At 43.4% G+C, this 22,419-nt stretch overlaps 1 protein-coding gene and 1 pseudogene across 1 annotated transcript in view; one reads left to right on the top strand and one right to left on the bottom strand.

The window, feature by feature from the left end:
- spag16 (sperm associated antigen 16) overlaps positions 1–22,419 on the top strand; it is a 1,278,115-nt gene that overhangs the window by 795,103 nt on the left and 460,593 nt on the right. The window contains exon 12 of the mRNA XM_078551570.1: positions 8,226–8,411. Within this exon, the coding sequence (XP_078407696.1) occupies positions 8,226–8,411 (186 nt within the window). The remainder of the gene's footprint in view (positions 1–8,225; positions 8,412–22,419) is intronic.
- LOC144686929 (2-amino-3-ketobutyrate coenzyme A ligase, mitochondrial pseudogene) lies at positions 2,412–3,098 on the bottom strand (annotated as a pseudogene).

Below are 22,419 nucleotides of genomic sequence, written 5' to 3'. Positions count from 1 at the left end.
CACCTCAGGAGGAGGAAGAGGAGGCAGGGAGGAGGCATCTGGGATCTCTTCGCCCAGCAGGCTATCCATGATACTCAGAATTTGGTTCTCCTGAGATCTCAACCCCACACCACAGCTGCTCCATGATACACCAGCTTTCCATCCATCTGCTACATGCCATCACAGTGTCCTCATGGCCAAACCCCTGGAATACATGCCACCAACAAAAAAAATTCCATAACAACTTTATTCAACAACACTTCCAATAATATACACAAAACTGAACTATTCACCCTTGTGCATTCCCTCTGTGCCTGTCTTGCAGGTGCCTTTTCCTGTCCTAGTGCTTCTATGCAGAGCTACCCTAGAGGCTATGGATGGCTGGTAGAAGGCTGCTGACTTTCAGTGGGGGAGACTCTGGATAACTTCAAAAAGCTCTGGGCCTGTGGGCCCGGTTTCGGACCAGCTGGCTGGTTGAAAGGCAATAGCAAGGGCAGAGTGGCAGTGGTGCGAGCATGAATGCTGTTGTGCTTTACAGAGCCACTGCCACTAACCCAGGGTGGTGCCTCAACAGTTGTAGTAATATGTTGGAAGAAAGATTGCTGCACTTCTGTGAGAACCTGCATGTTCTTTTGAGCACTGGTATCGGCAACCATGATGGCAGCGGTCTGAGGCTGCATGGCAACAAACACAGCTCTCATGACCTCAGTCTGAGCTTCCCTGCAGCACTGAAATATTAGGTGGCTTCTGCCTGGGCTGCAATAGAAGCTGATACATCGGCCACCTGATGCTGCATTATGGTTAAGTCATCAAATGCTGCCATGGAGTTGGTGACCACTTCCATTCTGGAAAGGATGGACTTCAAGCTTTGCGTTAAGCCCTGTGTCAAGTTGGAGCCAAACTCCTCCATATGCTTCTTAACAGTGACAAGACGCTCTGTAGCAGGTCTGCCAATACATAAAGCACCACAGTATACATGCCGATCAGCACTCCCATGCCTGATTTTGGACCTAATTCAATTTTTCCTCCCCTGTATAAGTTAAGAGGCTACATGTGATCTTTTGGGATAGATTTGACTCCTTCCGTAAATAGGTTTTATGGTAAATATATACACAGTTGTGGAAGATGCACTAAGACATAATTGGGTAATTCAAGCAATGTTAGATTGTTGCAAAGAACAAAGGTAAAAATTGAGTTGGTTTTTGAGCCCTGGGAGGGTATTGGATGTGAAAGGGAAGCATCTTACAAACTCAGAGTTTGTACTAGCTGTGTTACCAAAATTGGAGTTGGAATAAAATGTACATTCAAATACAAATAAGTTTACAAAGGAATTGGGATATGAGTGTCCCGAGAATTAGGCCAATATGAATAAATAGCATGTTCATCCCAACAGTATTATTGAGGAAATCAGGAGAAACCTCTTTACCCAAATAGTAGTTAGAATGTAGCACTCACTACCACATGGAGTAATTGAGGTAAATCACATAGATGCATTTAAGGATAAGTAGATACACACATCAGAGAGAAAGGAATAGAAGGTTATGCTGCTAGGGTGTGATGATGAAAGTAGGTGATGGCTCATGTGGAACTTTAATGCCTGCAGAGACCAGTGGGGCTGAATAGCCTGCTTCTGTGCTTATAGGCGCAATAAAACTTGGTGATGCTATGGATGCTGGGTTAAGCTGCAGGTAATGTCCTTTAAACTTACATTTCACAAAACAATTTTTTGTCATCTGAATTAATGCACAATATTTGACACAACAATTATATAGTCTACTTCAGCTCAGCAAGTGTGTCATTATAGCATATAAAACATGCCTGGTTGATCAGGTAAGGCAGTTAGACAAAAGGGTGAAAAAAATGCTATGGTAAATAATTTTGTAGAACTGTGTAATTCCACAATACAAATGCTGTGATGAAATATGAAACCTTTGAAAGGGGGGTTCTTTACATTTATTATCGCTCCATATCTCTTCCTTGGTACCACAAGAATAAAAACTATTTTGCTTTATTACCGCTGGACCAGGTGATTGTGGATTGGAGGACTTAGTCCAGCTTTCTTAACGCTTTGTAAAGAAACTCCCCATCTCAAGGTTATGGTGAAATATTCTGCCTAAACCCAGCCATACTGATAGATTTCTCTTTCTAAAGGGGCATCAATTAATCACAATATTTATTAATGACTTAGTTAACTCAATAGAAAACTATATGTTCAAGTTTACTCATGATAGAAAGATTAGTGGTACCATAAGCAGTGATGATGGAAGTATAAAATTACATAAAGGCATTGATAGATTAAGTCAGTGAGCAAAACTGCGATAAATGGTTTTCAATGCAGACAAGTGTGAGCTCATACATTTTGGACTGAAAAAGGAGTGCTCCAAGTATTATTTAAATGGTGAAAAGCTAGAAGCAGGGAGGTCCAAAGGGATTTAGGGGTCCAGAGCATTGTATTTCTCTGACAGGTCACAAATCTCTTTCAGTGGTGCCACATCACCATCCATGGAGAAAACGCCATCGGTAACAATCAGACGCATCCGGTGTTTCTGGGCTTCCTTCAACTTGGCCGCCAGGTCACTGAGGTCCAGGTGTCTGAAGCGGTATTTGTTGGCCTTGCACAGCCGAACTCCATCAATGATCGATGCATGGTTGAGTTCATCCGAGAGAATGGCATCTTCAGGGGTTAACGGGACCTCAAAAATCCCAGCATTGGCATCAAAACAGCTGGCATACAGAATGGCATCCTCTCTCTGGTGGAACTTTGCGAGCTTGGCCTCTAAGTTCTTGTGCAGATTCTGGGTGCCACAAATGAAACGGACGGAGCTCAGCCCTGCTCCATACTGATCCAAAGCTTCGATTCCTGACTGTATCACCTCAGGGTGACTCAGCAGGCCCAGGTAGTTGTTCGCACAGAAATTCAGAATGGCTCCGCTGCTGCCCTGAACACTGATGTGCGCTACCTGTTTGCAGGTGATGACTCTCTCGTTTTTCCAGGTACCGGCCCCCCGGATACTCTCCAGCTCGGCCTCCAGCACCTCACTGAGCTGGGCTAGGGCGCTCCGGGCCCGGGTCAGACTCCGGCTCCAAGGGGGTCCATGTGCACAGATCACTGAAATCATTAAATCACTAGCCGTCAGATACAAAAAAAAATCAAAAAGATAACTGGAATGTTAGCCTTTGGGCTAGAATATAAAGGGGTGGAATTTTTGCCAAAGCTATACAAAGCTCACATCCAAGGGAGAATTTTCACATCGGCGTGGGAGGGAGGACCCCACTTGCCGACGCATAAAATGATGCGCGGTGACGTCGGGCATGCATCCCGATGTCACTGCATGTCATTCAGATCTTCTGTTCGGCGGGCGCGCGCTGGAGGCGGCTGCACCTCCGCCGAACTGTCAAAGGCCTGCTAAGGCCATTTAAAAACCAACGTGGATAATTAACAGGGATAAAAGCAAAAAACTGCGGATGCTGGAAATCCAAAACAAAAATAAAAATACCCCTGGAAAAACTCAGCAGGTCTGACAGCATCTGCGGAGAGGAACACAGTTAACGTTTCGAGTCCGTATGACTCTTCAACACAACTAAGGAAAAATAGAAGAGAGGTGAAATGTAAGCTGGTTTAAGGGGGGGGGGGGGGGGGGGTGGGACAGGTAGAGCTGGATAGAGGGCCAGTGATAGGTGGAGATTGCCAAAAGATGTCATAGACAAAAGGACAAAGAGGTGTTAACGGTGGTGATATTAGCTAAGAAATGTGCTAATAAGTGACATTAAGGGTAGAAAGTAGGACGAGCAAGGTACAGATAGCCCTAGTGGGGGTGAGGTGGGGTGAAGGGATCGAAATAGGCTAAAAGGTAGAGATAAAACAATGGATGGAAATACATTTAAAAATAATGGAAATAGGTGGGAAAAGAAAAATCTATATAAATTATTGGAAAAAAGGGGATCAGAAAGGGGGTGGGGATGGAGGAGAGAGTTCATGATCTAAAATTGTTGAACTCAATATTCAGTCCGGAAGGCTGTAAAGTGCCTAGTTGGAAGATGAGGTGCTGTTCCTCCAGTTTGTGTTGAGCTTCACTGGAACATTGCAGCAGACCAAGGACGGACATGTGGTCATGAGAGCAGGGTGGAGTGTTGAAATGGCAAGCGACAGGGAGGTCTGGGTCATGCTTGCGGACAGACCGAAGGTGTTCCGCAAAGCGGTCACCCAGTCTGCGTTTGGTCTCTCCAATGTAGAGGAAACCGCATTGGGAGTAGCGAATGCAATGGATGAATTTGAGGGAAGTGCAAGTGAAATGCTGCTTCACTTGAAATGAGTGTTTGGGCCCTTGGACGGTGAGGAGAGGGGAAGTAAAGGGGCAGATGTTGCATCTTCTGCAGTTGCCAGATGCCTGTCCAACCTGAAGGTTGGCTGGCAGGCGAAGAGCCCAAGCGGCCTTAACCTTTATCATTAAACCTCATCCGTGGGCGGGATGAGGTTTCATGAAGGTTTTATTAAATTAATAAATAAAATTTTCACATTTCATAAACATGTCCCAGCTCATGTGACACTGTCACATGTAAAATAATTTTTCACTTAATTTATTAAAAATTCTCAGTATGTCCTGAATCTCCCTGAGGCAGCTCCATACCTCAAGCAAATTCCTGTGCTCTTTCACGTGCATGACTCTCCCTCTTCCCCCCGCCTGCACGGGTAGCGCTGAGCGATACGGGGCGCATGTCATGCTGGGTGGGCCTTAATTGGCCCGCCCATGTAAAATAGCAGCACGGAGCCGATCGCGGGCGGCGATCGGCTTCGCACTCGCCCGTGTCCACTCCCAACCGGCCCGCCCGACAGGGAGAAAATTCTCCCCCTGGAGTATTGCCTACAGTTCTAGGCACCGCACATTAGAAAGAATGTATTGACCTTGGAAGGTGTGTAGTGCAGATTCAGCAGAATGTTACCAGGGCTCCAAGGGTTGAATTATGAGAAGCATTTACATAAACCAGCCTTACATTCTCCGGAATATAGAATATTTAAGGTGCAATTTTATTCAGCTTTTTAGGATTTTGAAAATAATTAACATGGCAGATAGGGAGAAACTTTATCTGCTTGTGGGGGAGTCTAGGATAAGAAGACATAACCTTAAAATTAGAGTCAGCTATCAGGAGAAAAGTTAGGTAATACTTCTTCATGCAAAGTATGGTTCAACTGTGGAACTGACTACATAAAAAGGAATAGAAGCTAGCTCAATTCATAATTTTGTTAGCCAAGTGTATAAAAGGTTATGAAACCAAGGTTGATGGATGGAGTTTGGATACAGATTAACAATTACCACACTGAATTGGGAACTGGAAAGAGGTGAGTGGTCTACTCCTGTTCCTAACATAGAATGAGGTGCAGCTAGCAATATAACCCAGGTTTGGAGGTTTCCCATTGTATTGTGTATATATCAGCCTAAAATAAGGATCTTAGTATCGATACATTGGAACATTGGACTTCGGAGCAAGAATTTGGCCCTTTGAACTTGCTCCACAATTTGATAAAATCATGGCTGATCTATTTGTGGTATCAATTCCACTTTCTTGTCTGTCTCCCATAACCTTTGACTCCTCTGTCTATCAAAAATCTAATTCAGCCTTGAATAAATTCAATCACCCAGCCTCAGCTGCTTTCTGGGGAAGACAATTCCACATACCAATGATTCTCTGAGAGAAACAGTTTTTCCTCAGACGTGTCTTAAAAGGGAGACCCCTTGTTCTTAAACTGTGCCCCCTAGTTCTAGTCACCACCACAAGAGCAAACATTCTCCAAGTCAACCCGATCAAGTCTGGATCTTACGTAAGATCACTTCTCATTCTTCTAAACTCCAAAGGGTATAGGCCCAACCTGTTCAACCTTTCTTCACCCCAGGAATGAGTTGAGTGAACCTTCTCTGAACTGCTTCTAACGTAATTATACCTTTTTTTCAAATAAGGTACCAAAACTGTAAATGGTACTCCAGATATGGTCTCACCAAGGCCCTGTACAGCTGCAGTAAATCTTCTCTATTTTTATACTCCATTCCCCTTGCAATAAATGCCAACATTCCATTTGCCTTCTGAATCACTTGCTGTACCTACATACTAACCTTTTGGGATTCATGTACCAGGACAGCCAGATCCCTCTGTACCACTGAGGTCTGCAATCTCTCTCCCAAATGATATCCTGCTTTTCCATTCTTCCTGCCAACGTGGACAAGTTCACATTTTCCCACATTGTACTCCATCTGTCAAATTTTTGCCCACTCACCTATCTATATCTCTTTGCAGACTCTCTATTTCCTCTTGACAACTTACTTTCCTACCTACCTTGGAGTCATCAGCAAATTTAGCCTCTATACCTTCATCCAAGTCATTGATATAGATTGTAAATAGTTGAGGCGGCAGCACTGATCCCTGTGGCGCTCCACTAGTTATAGCTTGCCAACCTGAAAAAGACTCATTTTTCCCTGCTCTCTGCTTCCTGTTAGCTATACCAATCCTTTATCCATGCTAACTTATTACCCCCTACACCATGTACTCTTATCTTGTGTAGCATCCTTTGAATGTTTTTCAGAGGTTTCACAACTTTCTGCAAGGCATTGCTGACATTTCTAATTTTTTTTTATTATTCATTTATTGGATGTGGGCGTCGTTGGCTGGGCCAGCATTAGACCTTCTATTTGTTTAAACATCGTATGACTTGGAAATAAAGTAAAAAGATAACTAGACTTTTCTAAAGATTGAACAGGCTAGGGCTCTTTTATTTTGAAAAGAAAAGAGGGGTGATATAATAGAGGTCTTCAAGATTATGAAGGAGTTTGATAAGAAAAGTTAGAGGAAGAGGGCTAGGGGGAGGCTTTTGTGGAGCATAAGCACCTGTATGGACCATTTGAGCCAAAAAACCTGTTTCTGTGCTGTACATTTTATGTCGTAATCATATTCTGAACACCTTTTTTTCTGGGAAAACAGGACGTGCTTTAAATCATTTTTCCTGTCATCTTACATCAACTCAAAGAAGCCCCTGAAATCTTCATACAAAATAATTCTGAGATTGTTCTTTTCATCAGTCCTTCTTTTGAAGTATTATGACACTATGCCTATTACCGAACCTATTACAGGAGATTTCCTTCAGGAAATGTACCAGCATGAGGACCTGAGCAGACTAACAATTTTTGGACATGTTTCAAAATACAAATTATAATATAAGATTTTTAAAAATGCTTTCCAAGCTGCACTATTATTGCATTTAATCTGGAAAATATATTTGATTAAAAATGTTTTTAATCAAAGTGAGTGTCCTAAATAAGACCTGAATCTACAAAACAGAATCAACCGGACTAATTTTTATTTTACAGACTTCAGAGCTCATGGCTATATTTGGATAAAAAGGTTTCTAAATGGAAATGATCAATTATAGAACTAGAATTTTTAATAAAAACAATTTATTTGCATTCTAAAACAATACCAGTACAGTTTCCTATTCTATATAAATTTGTAAGTGGAGTTAAGGCCTCAGTCAGATGACCCATAATCTTATCAAATGGCAGGGCAGGCTCGATAGGCTGAATGGCCTACTCCTGCTCCTATTTCTTCTGATCTTATGATTCAGCCTCTTATGTTCCTATTTTTCTTGTGGTTAACTATATTCTATGAGCCCCCGCCATTTGTGGAATTGTGGGCATCCAGATCTTGTCTGTATAGCAACATGTTGGTATATGAATACTCAAGGCCAATCACCTTCTTCAGTGCATTATTACAAACTTAATTTTGGACATATTATACAATAACAATGTCAAAGTATTACAAAGAATGCAACCCATGTTAGATTTGCAGGTTAAAACCTCAGCCCAAAGCTAACTACTGAATTCCTGTATCCTAACTAAACAATTTATACTGGTTTTTATTTGTATCTCTGAATAAATCTTTGGATTACTTGATAGAAATTAATTGCTATGAATAGTTTACAAATCCATTATCATTGCATCGTGCTAGTACCAGGATGATAGAAGGCGAACTAAATGGAGCTTTGTCGACTTTTCTTCCAGCAATCCCTATCTTTTTATGAAGCAATCTAACAGAATGCTTTATCCCAGAGAATAGGGAATTAAATTATTTTCTGTTGTTTGTCATGCATTGATGAGGTGGATTGTCCTACCCTTTGGATTGAAATATGAATGCATGCCAGAGAAAAAATAAAAGAGAAACACTATATCAAAGTCTCCAACTATGATTTCCTTTTTCTGCAGTGGTAACATGCTTGCTACAACCAGTGGAGACAAAACAGTGAAGATATGGGATTTTGCGAAGGTTGAATGTGTATTCACATTTACTGGCCATCTTCATGCTTCCTGGGGCTGTTCATGGCACACCTGTGGTGACTTTGTAGCATCTTGTTCGATGGATAACACCGTTAAGATCTGGGATATTAACAGGTAAGGACATTTTTTTACATTTTTCTGTAGCTCATTTTTTCAAATATTGGCTGTTAATTTACATTTGATAGCAGAAAGTATCATTCAATGAATTTGCAGTGTAGCTCTTAGCATGCTCTTTGTCTACCATTAACTTGATCCCCTGAAAATATGAAATTAAATTACAAATTCCACTGTATAAAGACTAGAAATAATAAAGGGAATTGTTACAAGGCAGTGTTTCATGAAGGTTTCAAGTGAATGTTTGTAAACCACTTAAATTTTACTTATGAGCTCCTGACTCATAAACGCTTCAAACTATTTATCATAGAATCATAGAATGCTCACAGCACAGAAGGAGCCCATTAGACTTATTTCCCCACCTGTACCCCGTAGGCATGGGCCAGAATTTTATATCTCGCAGGTGGGCGCACGCCTGACCCAAGCGGTCGTGAAATAGCACGAGATGACGTCAGATGAGCGTCCCAATGTCATCCTGCACGCGAGCAATCTTCAGGTCAGTGGGCGCCCGTGGGTGTCAGAGCAGCGCCTGCCAACAATTAAAGGGCATTAAAAAGGCAATTAATCTCGATTTATTGTTCACATGAATTTCTCCCAGTATATTCTCTCTGATATTAATTTATTTGAATTTTCTGATTCCTTTTTGATCCTTGATTACCACAATTTCTTTGTCCTCTTTGTCTTCTATGCAGAAGGCAAGAAGGCAAATGCACATGGGATAATTTGATAAGGTGGATTCAAAATTGGCTTAGTTATAGGAGACAAAGGGTGATGACAGAAGGATGCTTTAGTGAATGGAAGCCAGTGTCCAGTGGTGCACCACAGGGATCTGTGCTGGGTCCCCTATTATTCGTAATTTATATAAATGACATAGATGACTATGTGGAGGGTAGGATTAGTAAGTTTGCGGATGACACAAAGATTGGCCGGGTGGTTAACAGTGAGGTTGAGTGTCTTGGGCTACAGGAAGATATAGACAGGTTGGTCAAATGGGCAGATAAGTGACAGTTGGAATTTAACCCTGAAAAGTGTGAGGTGATACATTTTGGAAGGAGTAATTTGACAAGGAAGTATTCAATGAATGGCATGACACGAGGAAGCTCTGAGGAACAAAGGGACCTTGGCGTGTGTGTCCATAGATCTCTGAAGGCAGAGGGGCATGTTAGTGGGGTGGTGAAAAAGGCATATGGGACACTCACCTTTATCAGTCGAAGCATAGATTACAAAAGTAGGGAGATCATGTTTGAGTTGTATAGAACCTTGGTGAGGCCACAGCTGGAGTACTGTGTGCAGTTCTGGTTGCCACATTATAGGAAGGATGTGATTGCACTGGAGGGGGTGCAGAGGAGATTCACCAGGATGTTGCCTGGGATGAAACATTTAAGTTATGAAGAGTGGTTGGATAGACTTGGGTTGTTTTCATTGGAGCAGAGAAGACTGAGGGGCGACCTGATCGAGGTGTACAAGATTATGAGGGGCATGGACAGGGTGGATAGGGAGCAGCTGTTCTCCTTAGTTGAGGGGTCAGTCACAAGGGGACATAAGTTCAAGGCAGGGGGAAGAAGGTTTAGTGGGGATGTGAGGAAAGACGTTTTTATCCAGAGGGTGGTGACGGTCTGGAATGTGCTGCCTGGGAGGGTGGTGGAGGCGGGTTGCCTCACATCATTTAAAAAGTACCTGGATGAGCACTTGGCACGACATAACATTCAAGGCTATGGGCCAAGTGCTGGTAAATGAGATTAGGTAGGTAGGGCAGGTGTTTCTCACGTGTCGGTGCAGACTCGATGGGCCGAAGAGCCTCTTCTGCACTGTGTGATTCTGTGATTCTGTGATTTTACATTGCCCGCACGATTTTGCGCTTGTTGTATGGGCATGCGCCCACTTTTAACGAAACCTCATCCGAGGGCAGGATAAAAAGGGTCTGCAGCATTGCTATTGTGAGTAGCGAGGAGTTTAGGAGATAGTTTGCTGTTGGTTGCTTATTTGAACTTGACAGCTTCATCACTATTCTGATCTTCACTCTTAGCATTTCTAGGCTTCATTTCAGGACTCACTGGAGTCTCCAAAGCCCCCGGAGGATTTTGACTGTTGGGACCCTTCCAGGCACCAGACAGCCTTCTGTTACCTTGGTAATGGGGATTGTGCTCTCAGCTGGTGGCATCTCCTGAGTAGGAAGAGAGGGGCAAAAGGGAGAGAAGGCCAGATTCCCAATGCAGCTTCCAGGGAAGCAACCTGTGGGAGGAGAGGTGCAGGCACAAGGGGCGCAGGGCCAGCAGGTAGTCCAAGGCAGAAGGGACTGCAGAAGACGCCACTATCTTGCTGCCAGGGTTTACAGGCATCGATGCAGCTACCTCAACATGTCCGAGGTGCAATGCCGAAGGAGTCTCCACCTCTCAAGGGAGACCGTGACCTCCATTTGTCAGGTGAATGGGCCTGAGATCACTTTCAACTGTGTGGGTGGACACCCCATACCAGAGCCTCTGAAGGTCACAGTGGCCTCCGGTTCCTCCAGGGGTGAGTGGGGGATCTTTGTAGAGTGCCCCAATCAACTGTCCCCAGTTGTGTCAAGCTGGTGACTGTTGCTCTATTCAGGCGGATAATGACATTTATTCATTTCCGTATAGATGAGGCCTGAGATCAGGCTGAGCAAGCCAGAGGCTTTGCAACAATTGCTGGGTTCCCCCGCATCCAAGGTGCAATTGACTACACACATGTAGCCATCAGGTGCCAACGGGTCAGCCGGGTGCCTTTGTCAACAGGAAGAGATTCCACTCCATGAACGTGTGTGACCACAAAGCACAAATTCTGCAAGTCTGTGCAAGGTACCCTGGCAGCTCCCATGACGTTTACATCCTCAGACACGCACAGGTGCCAAGGCTGTTCACTGCTCCAGCTCGTCTGGATAGATGGCTGCTGGGTAACAAGGGCTATCCATTGAAAAGGTGGCTCGTGACACCTCTCTGACAAGGACAGAGGCAGAGCAGCATTATAATAGGAGTTAAGCCTCCACAACTGCGATCATAGAGAGGACCATAGGTCTTCTGAAGATGTGCTTCCGATGCCTGGATTATTCAGGGGAGCACTACAATACCCTCCAGAGTGGGTGTCACTGATAGTGGTTGCATTCTGTGCTCTCCACATTCTGGCTCTGGCAAGGCAGCTCCACAGGCCACAGATGATAAACCCAGTGGTGAGTCAGAAGAGGAGCCCGGTGAGGGCGTGGAGGCAGACCTCTGGCTCCTTCAGGGAGGCAGGGACACCAGGGGAACCTTGATCCTGTGGTCCTTCAGCTAGGCTGCCAAAGATCTGTTTCCACCTCATGTCAGGTGTGCTGCCTCCATCCCGGATGTTTGAAATGACCCTTGACTTTGAACCCAAAGTCCACTCAGTGCCTGTGCAATAAAGTTTAGAGCCACTCACATCCAGCATGAGATACTGGTGTGCCCTGCACCTACAAAACAAGTGAAGCATACTTAGGCCATTAAGACAAAAGCAACATTGATATCATGATGGCACTCAAATCAAATGAACATAATATAATGTGTAAAACAAAAACAGAATTACCTGGAAAAACTCAGCAGGTCTGGCAGCATCGGTGGAGAAGAAATCAGTTAACGTTTCGAGTCCTCACGACCCTTCGGCAGAACTGAGTATAGTTAGGAGAGAGGTGAAATATAAGCTGGTCTAAGGTGGGGGGGCGGGGGGAGAGAGAAGTTGAGGGTGGGGTGATTGTGGGGATAAGCAAGCAGTGATAGGAGCAGATAATCAAAAGATGTCACAGACAAAAGGATCAAAGAGGTGTTGAAGGTGGTGATATTGTCTAAGGAAAGTGCTAATTAAGAATGGATGGCAGGACACTCAAGGTACAGCTCTAGTGGGGGTGGGGTGGGGTGGGTGGGGGTGCCTTCCATTCTTAATTAGCACTTTTCTTAGATAATATCACCACCTTCAACACCTCTTTGATCCTTTTGTCTGTGACATCTTTTGATTATCTGCTCCTATCACTGCTTGCTTATCTCCACAATCATCCCACCCTCTACTTCTCTCTCCCCCCGCCCCCCCACCTTAGACCAGCTTATATTTCACCTCTCTCCTAATTATACTCAGTTCTGCCGAAGGGTCGTGAGGACTCGAAACGTTAATTGATTTCTTCTCCACCGATGCTGCCAGACCTGCTGAGTTTTTCCAGGTAATTCTGTTTCTGTTTTGGATTTCCAGCATCCGCAGTAGCTTTTAGCTTTTTGTTTTAATAATATAATGTGTTAATGGTCACACCAGTAAACATTAACAAAACATGGCAGGACAGAAGTGTGCTCACGGTGCCTTAAACTTACATTTGCGAGTGCTGCATCTTGTTGCCCCCGCCTCGCTGGCACTGGCATTGGAGGCAGCTGCTGACTGTGCTGTCTTGTTGGCCTTGATGACCTTGGTGGTCGTCCTCCTCCAGTGGAGCCTGTGCTGGCCCTGCCTGGGAGGGAGTGGCCAGTGCCACGGCTGGCCTCTCCCCCGTCATTGCAACCTCATCGGATCCATGGTCACTGACAGAGGGGTGAAGGAGCTGCTGCTGTCTTCCAGGGCGCCCTGAGAGGAGTCCGCAGAGACAACAAGCAGCCCATGTGCCAATATGAGGTTGTTGTGGACCTCCCTGCTGTCCATTGATGGATGGGCACCTAGCTGGGATAATGAGTGCCTCATCCACATCCCACACTGGCACCGGCCTCCTGAGGTCATTGCCTGAGTGAGGGGTTGCAGGTCCGAGCGCAACCCCAGGAAGCCCTGCTTCTGTCCCTGGAGCTGTCTCTCCATAAGAGTCGCCACTCTCTCAATGGAGGAGGCAGTGCACTCAGCGATGAGTTCCTCACCCGCCACCCTCCCACCTGATTAAATATCCCCTGCCACCAAACTCACCACGAGGGAGGGCACAAGATTCCATCCAGTGTATGTAATAGCTTTATCAGCATTTGTTTGTGTTTGCATATTTATAATAAATACAAGAATGCTCCAAGAGATTATGTACCAGGATAGACAGATTTAGTTGATCTATATTTGATTTACACTCCATAACAAAATTCCTAACACAACATGAATGCAGCTAAATAAACATTTTCTTATTTAAAATCTATTATTGTCTAGGCCATTACGAAAATATTAACAAGTTTGTGTGACTATGAGTTGTGTACTGTGGATCTATGTCAGCTGTGAGTTGCAGAAGCCAGCAATGAGTAAACAAAAATGTTTTATGAATATATTTATTCACACCCAATGTAATGTACTGTGAATCTTACCTCAATTGATACTGTTAGTTCATAATTAGTGTATTGTGTGCAAGTAAATGCATTCGTGAAATTTCTCAGCAAAAGCGTTAACTAACTGTCATAAGATGGAAGAACAGCTAACATCAATGCCAGATATCAATGGTGTGAATGAAATGCTTTTGAGAGTAATTGTATTTATTTTTGTAGAACAAATTATTTGGTTGGGAATTCTGACTGTTTATTGGTACTGTGGAGGAAGAGTGTTCCCTCGACTGTTAGTCTGATTACCAATGGTTTTTATTTCCCTTTTTATTATTAATTATATTTATTTTTAGTTCAGTTTGGTTGCCTGTTGAGAACAGCATTTGCACCTCAACTTCAGCAGGATATTATCCATGTTTGCTTGCCATTTAATCTAATGTATGTGTGGGCAAAGATCAGCTATTTCCCTTTATGGACTAAAAGGCCTGGACACTGACCAGAGCACTGGGGTTAACTTAAGTCTTCTCTTCATGAATATCAGAATTTTACTGATTTCAAAGTCAAAATCTTATTTATTTCAAATATATACATAATCTAAGCTGACAGTACAGTGCAATACTGAGCTGCACTCTCAGTGGTAGCATCTTTCAGATGAGACATTAAGCCACGGCCTCATCTGCCGTCTCAGGTGGACATTAAAAATCTCATGTTAGTATTTGAAGAACAGGGGAGTCCTCCCTACCGTCCTGGCCATCAATATTTTCACAATGATCATCACAAAAAACAGATTATCTGGTCATTGTCACAATACTGTTCATGGGGCCTTGCTTTACAAAAATGGGTTGCCACTTTTCCTACATTACAGCAGTGGCTCCATTAAATGACTTCCTGAGTTGGTAAAAGGCATTTTTTAAATGAAAGTCTTTCTTTCAAATTATATTTCTCAGTTATGTTTTCCTAACCTACCTTGGTTTTAATCACAGATAGATTTTCATTTTAATTGCTATTAGTTTGCACAGGATAATTTATAGCAATACAATACAAGGAACATCTATGACTTGGAGCAATTGTTGAATAAATTCATGGTCACTTTACCTGTGACAATAAAGATTCAAAGACTGCATTCTTACTACTGTTATGTGAAACCCTCTGAGTCCCTTTCACTGCAGAAAATCAAAGATTTGTGTTTGTGAAACAAAGGACATGCTGATTCAACAGAATTCCTAAATTTCTCATGCTAATATCTTCCAAACTTTTAGATTATACTGTCAAAATATTTGATTATGGGGTCAACTTGTCATCTAAAGAAAGGAATTAATTTTGTAATGTTAAAACCATGACTTATTCCTGCCTTTTACAGCCCCATACACACAGGAACAGACAAAGTATGTAGAGTTTTGCAGCAGAATGATGTTTTTTTAATGCCAAGAACATGCAGAAAAATAGTATTCTGCAACAAGATACTCAGTGCATAACTTGCTGATCTAACATGTGAACATACCTAAATCAATGTGACTGGCATGTTTGTAGCAAGTGTTGTCAATCCTAGAGCATGCTGTATGCTAGATATTTCTTTCATAGTGTAGTCTGCCTCACTGATACTAATCTTCAAGCAGGCATTTTATCTACCAGCAAATTAGCCAAGCAGTCTAGTTTCATTTGATTTGCATTCTAAGTTAAACTAAATTTAAGGGGAGTGGCGTAGTGTTATTGAATTCGATTGGAATTTGAATTCAATAAAAATCTGGAATTAAAAGTCTAATGATGACCATGAAACCATTGTCAATTGTAAAAACCCATCTGGTACACTAATGCCATTTAGGGAAGGAAATCTGCTGTGCAACAACAGCAATGCCCTCTGAACTAGGGATGGGCAATAAATGCTGGCCTGTCCAGCAACACCCACATCCCATGAACAATTTTTTTAAAAACTATGGACTACAAATATAAGACAGTCACCACTAAATCCATTAGGGAATTCAGGAGGACTGTCTTTATTAAAAGACTGTGGAATTCACTACCATATTGAGTAGTTAGACAAATAGCATGGACGCATTGAAGGAAAGCTATATCAGAGAATGGAGGAGAAAGAAGTAGAAGGATATGTTGATAGGATGAGATGATGTTGGATGGGAGGAGGCTTGTGTGGAGTATGAATAGTGAGCATAAGTTGGACTGAATGACCTGTTTTGGTGCTGTAAAATGCTATGTAATTCTGTCTGTACTCATTGAAATTTATTACCTTAAATTGCACCCAAAAGCATTTTAGAGCCTGTCACTAAGGTAGTCATTGTACTGCAGATTTGAAACAATCAGTATAACTCAGGTTGTTGGAGCCAGCAACCCTGAATGATACTGTTGGTGCTGTTTTGGACCTTGGCCGGAGGAAAATACAGCTCTGCTTATGCATCCTTTCACAGCTGCAAAGAGCTTGGGTCGCTGGCATGTGAATGTGCTTTAAGTTTTAATGTGATTGAAAATTGTCTTGTTGGCTTTCTGCTGACAGTGAAAAAGAAATTGAAGTTGAAGTTTTTAGGCAGTACAGAAGATTAGATGAATATGAACAAAAAATCAAGCTCAAATTTCAGAACAAAGAGCCACCTGGGATCTTCACTTTGAATGAGCTGCAATCCTGCTCTTTGTTCATTGCATTTCAAATTACTTAATTGTATGTGAAGCACTTCGAGAAATTTGTGAGAAACAGAATAAGCTGCTATATAAATATAAGCCTTTACTGCAGCAGGAGCAACTTGAGAGTGTTTTCTGGGGGTGGTCTCAATTTTTATGATGTGGAGTGTACACACTGTTACGGCCACGTGAGGAGGGGTAAAATATGAGTTCCCTATCCTACCACTCCAAGTTTAACCATAACAGGGTTTTTTTTGTGAATTTGTAAGGTTGAAGGTATTTTCTCAGTGTATGTTGTTATGATCCTAGCTGACGTTAATACTGGGCAAGTCAAATCCAGGGTGAAACCTGGCTTGATAGATCCTAATTTTGTTTTTTTTTGTTAGAAACCATGGAGGTCAGTTACTGAACACATTCACAAGAGTCTGCCAGTATACTTTTAACACAAAGAATAAAATGTTTATTAAATAAGAAAAATGAACTATATTACGTTAGACAAAATGGTTGGAAAGATTTCAATGCAAACAACAGAAATGATTCAAACTCACACTATTCCTTTTATCCCAGCAATACCCTTACAGACACAAAAACACAAGGAAGATTTACCGCTATTTCAACACCAAGGCTTCTTGCTTGGGCTGACTCAGTTGCAAACAGTTTTCTTCCGGCAGACTCTGAGCATTCACTAGATGGTTTTCCCCAGTGGGTATCCCTCCCTGAGACACCCAAAAACCGCAATCTAAACTTACTATTACTTCAACTTCAGGGCAAACACAAGTTGCCTAAACTCAATTCCCTAGCAGTCTTGCAGGATTTTTTACTAGAGAGATTAGAACTCCTGCCTTCACTCTCTGGCATACACACACTGAATAAACTGCCCTTCTGTCTTTCCCTGTGTCTCTGTGTGTCCCTGGACCCCTGTCGCTAGGCAACAGCACAGTGTTTTCTACTTTTTGATTTTTTCTAAATTCACTGAACTACTAACCCCTTTGTAACCCATCTCTCCACTTCAAGGGTTACAAAACCTTATTAAAAATGCATGTATACAAACAGGACTTGCAGACTTCCAGACACCAAGCTCACAAAAAACTCTAAATGAAACTAGAACCATGTTTCACCTTTCTTAACACACAATTACAACTATAAATTAAATGTAAAGTTACACATTGGGGAGAATTTTCTCGCCGTCGGTGGGGCTGTGTGGGCGCGAAAGAGCGCAGATATCTCCCTGAGGCACAGAGGTGCCTCAGGGAGATTACTTTCACTTATAAAACATTGAATGAAGGTAAAAAAAAGTCTAAGGACATGTACCCGCATGTGAAACTGTCACATGAGCTGGGACATGTTCATTAATTTAATTTAAAAATTTTCAAATGACTTTAAAAACGTTCATGAAACCTCATCCTGCCTGTGGATGAGGTTCCATGAAAAATGCGAAGGCCACCTGTCTCTTTGCCTGCCCGCCAACCTTAAGGTTGGACGGGCAGCTCAACTAATTGCTTTATTGGCTTTTTAAATGGGCTTACTAGGCCTTTGACTGTTTGGTGGGCGCGCAGCCAATTCGGCTGCGCGCCCGCTGAACTAAAAATCTAAATGATGCGCGGTGACATTGGGACTCACACCCGACATCACCGCGCATCATTTTACGCCTCAGCAAGCGGGCCCCTCCCCTGCTTACCAAGCCGAAGATTCTACCCATTGTTCCTAACAAAATGCTTAACCATTTACATGCTGATTGCAAAGAAACTAGCCTGTCAGGCTTTCTTGAGTCTAAAACAAAAAGGTTTCATTTTTATTGAGTTAAAAACCCACTCAGGTAAAGATATAAATATATTTTAAAAAGTAAACCCACATCTGACCTTTGCAACCCACTCTCTTTCACACACACACCCACACACACATACACCGACACACACACATACACAAAAGCATGCAGAATTACAAGATATACAGTAGAAAGTTGCTTTCTTAGGTAAATTAAAGTTCAATGATAAAACGTAAACAAAAAGTATCTGGTACCTGTGTCTGCGGCAGATTTTTCTCCACAGTGAGCTTGAAGTTCCAAGACTGGAAGTCCATATATAACTGCAATTGCCGGAGATAATATATTTTTAAAAACGTAACCTGTTTTTTCCAGAAGTCGCTGATTTTTTGCACCTAAAGTTCTTTTTGATGGAAATTCTCTATCGCTGTGCTGGATTTTTAACTTTAATAGAGATAGGGTCCTGAACTTGGGAGAGAAGAGAAGGGAGCTTGTTAATGTTTCATTGGCAGCTTTTCCAGCTATTGTTTTAGTAACCTGCATGCTGTATTGAAAGAGATTTCAAAAATGGTTAATCCAGTCACATGACTTCTCTCCCCATAATGATTTCAGAAGGCATTTACTTAGTTGATGTGTGGACAGATGGTGGCTTTTATATCCTGGCTGAGGTGATTGCATTCTGTAATGTCCCACCCATGAACTCCTGAATATCCATTATCCATCCACCTTTCCATGTAGCTATAGTCCTAGTAGACTTTCTGTCTCTGCTTGAAAGGTAGCCTTAAAGAAATGCAAACCTGAGGTCCAGTGCAGTTTCAGTAAATCTTTGTAAGTAGTTCTTGACATCAGCAGGTGTGAAATTCCACAGAAGGATGTTGTGGTGCATCTGAATTGTAATTCATATTGAAACTTTCCAGAAACTGATCAACTTGCAATATCAGGTGACTTGTGGCAGCCATCTAAATCAGTGTAATTTCTTGCTTCTAAAACACACTTTTTAAACAGTTCAATTTATGTTTCATCAGCCAGTGAAATTACAGATTGATAACACTCATGCACAAGTAACCTCATCGTGACAACGTAAATAGTTTGCATGTGTCAATAGTGGACAGCTCTCTCAAAGAGTTTTGATCGGTGGAGGCCTTGCCACTTTTAACAGCAAGCCTTCATTAAAATTAAAGCCAGGTATGACAATAGCTTCACATGCCCGCATTTTAAACCCTCTCCCTCATCTCATAACAATGACAGGTGCTCTTACATCTTAGTTTCCAGCCTCTGCATTTACCGATTCATTATCTGTCATTTCTGCCAACTATAGCATGATCTTATCACATTCACTACCTCTCCTCCTCTGCTTTCTGAATGGAGTATTCCTTTTGGGAGATGTTTGACTTGCAGTTCTCCTACCTCTTTACTGTGTAGTCATAGCTCAGGTTAATGATCAATTAATTTGGGGGAGTCTACGACTAGGGAGCATAAACTAAAAATCATTACCAGGTCTTTCAGGAGTGAAGTTAGGAAACACTTCTGCACACAACGGGTGGTAGGAGTTTGGAGCTCTCTTCCGCAAACAGCAATTGATGTCAGATCAATATCAATGCTATATTGATTGGTATATTTAAATCTGAGATTGAGATCTGAGATGCAGTAAAAAGGGTGGTAACTGCCTGGTTAAAATCTTCCAGCTTTGTGCATATGTGATGAAAATGCATTAGCTGTGACCTTACCAGTCCATGGAAGGCATGTTTAGGGTGATAAATTCTTATGTGTGGAAGTGTGTGTTAGTTATTTTGAAAGGAAAAACTTTTATTGCTAACTTATGACTGTTCTTTTTTTTGTGCCAATTTAAATTTTGTTGTGTCTAAGAAATGAATTCTTTCCTTGTGTACTGTGGCTTTAAGTTTAATGCAGGGGTGATTATTATCAAGGATATTGATGAATTATTCTAATTCTGTTTCTGTGTGAATTCAAATCCCCATATGTCAACACAAATACAGAAGGTAATGTTACTGCATGACTATATCATCTAATAAAGGAGGTAGTGAGAATAGAAAAAGGAACCCCTGAAAATCAAAAAGTAGCCCCTCAAAATCAAAAAGTAACCCTCGAGAAACTCTTGAAGAGCCCTTGGAAAATCAATATTTTGACCCCTGAATCCATCAAGCCGTAGGACTCGACCAGGTCCCTCAGCTTCCCCACAGCCACCTTCTGATGTGGGGTACCAGAGAGTCCGTCTCAAGAGTACATTTGAAATCCCCCCCAAAGATGTGCACTCACCAGTGTCAAAGGAGCTAAATTGACCAGGCGCTTTTTCAAAGAAACATGCTTGCTGCATGCCAGCCTGGGCAGTGTACGTTCCCCAGGTGAGGTGGCACATCACCCAGCCAGATAGCGAGATGAAGCTTGCAGTCTAGCACAGGCTCCTTGACCCCCAATGTCTCTGGTTCAAATGTGGGACCAGCAAGTTAGCCACCCTGCCTGAATTGGAAGTAAGTGGCTCATGTAGACCATTCCTTGCCATTCCAGGAACTAAGTAGCCTTGTCTCTCAGATCAGTATGGGTTTCCTGCAGGAAGAAAGCTGCATCCTTCCCTTTCTTAAGAAGTGATAAGTTGAGAATTCCGCAGTGTGCCTCTCTGCTGCTGTTGATGTTAAGGCTGGCTATGGTTGTCTTCATGGCAAGAATCTAATGCAGCCACCACCTACACTTCACTGTGGAATGGGAGGAGAGTCACTTATGGTCCTCCACTCCCTCAGCAGATGAATGAGGAATGTTTCGAGCCAGCGCATCTCAAATTGGCTCATGTTTGTGATCTTTACAGCAGAGTGGACAGACCTGATGAGCAGCACCAGCTTGGACCATAGGACAAGGACCAGCAGGACCTTGTCATGGCAACCCAAGCTATTGTCCAGGGATTCCCAGAATTCCATGAGGATGATGAGGGGATGCCCTGAAAGGAGCATGAGAGCTTTCACTATCTCATTGGCAATGGACTCTAAATCATCTCTGATGCCTCCAGAAAGTCACTGTCCTCCTCCAGATCATTACCATTAGCGACCAAAATGCCCACTATACAGTGCAACAGTCAGCCCAGCCACTCTAGCTGCCCCTTCCTCTGTCACCATCTCACCCTCAAAATTGACAACAGAGAGGTTCTCCCTGGGGTCCTCTGGGCATTCTGGACCAGAGGGAGGCAATAATTCAGGGCCCTGCTCTGCTACAGGCACCAGGTCGCATAGTAACACAAGGAACAGCTTTGTCCGCAGTACCAGTGTCGCTACTGCTAAAGCCAGAGACAGAGTAAAGGGGCCCCCCCTCTAACCCCACCGCATTTCAGAGACCCAATTTGTGGGACCTTTTTAGCCGAATCCTCCACCAGGTCGAGCAGGTCCTGGGAGATAGCAGTATGTGGCGTGCCAGGCTCGAGCAGCCTCATCCAATTCGTCCGCCTCAGCTCCCATAACGCCTGAACTGGTGACAATTAACTAGGTCATACCAAGTGGATCCTCTCCCCTTCCCTCATGCCTGGCGCAATGGAGGGATCCATCTCACCCTCCCAAAGGGTGGACAACCTCCATTCGCTGTGCGTGGTGGTGGGACAGTGTGTGATCCATGACGGGTACCAGTTCCTCTTTGAGGAGGAAAATCCCTTGCCCAGGTTCTGCCTGATTTCCAAGGAGTGGAGCCTCCCCCTTCCTCCAGGTCTGTCGAGGCCTCAGGCTCCACACCCTCCGTCTCTTCCCTCTCCATTGCTCCTACACCCAAGTCCAGCCGTGGGATGTGATAGTTCCGCCAAATCACAGAACCACACTTGGAGACACTCGTAGACACAGGGACACATGCGAGCACAGGATCACTCACAGGCTGGCTCATGTTATCTAGGGGGGCTTGGCTCGAGGTGTTTGGTTATTCACAGTGCCCTCCTTCCACGCAAATGTACGTCTCCAACTCCCTGCCAGCAGTCGCAGTGATTGCACACCTGAGGGTTCGGATGATGGAATGGGAGTGGGGGTAGGGGCTGCAGTGACTGCCTCAGCCCCTTGGGTTGTTTTATCGGCTTGGGAGGTGGGAGAGTTTTTTGTACATGCCCCATCTCCCTACAGGTGTGTCACTGCACGCCGTCCAATGACCAGTGTCCTCCTCAATGCACAAAGACATGGTGCCTGAAGGGAAAAACATGCCAAAGGCTGATCTCTCTGAAACCAAGTGGCATTAGCACTATCCCTGACCTCACCTCCCCCAGTTGCCAAACGTGGGGAGAGGAGGAGCTCACTTGCTAGATGTTTGAGATAACAAATTACGCACAGTGGCCTCAAGACCTCAGTGACCTGCCACTGGCTGGAAGGTCCCGCCTAACATGAGCCCCTCTTGAGGGCCAGGT

This window comes from Cetorhinus maximus, chromosome 11 (assembly GCF_964194155.1).
Source record: "Cetorhinus maximus chromosome 11, sCetMax3.hap1.1, whole genome shotgun sequence".
NCBI lineage: Eukaryota > Metazoa > Chordata > Chondrichthyes > Lamniformes > Cetorhinidae > Cetorhinus > Cetorhinus maximus.
The sequence above is the reverse complement of the archived record's forward strand: the minus strand, read 5'-3'. Positions and strand labels throughout refer to the sequence as shown.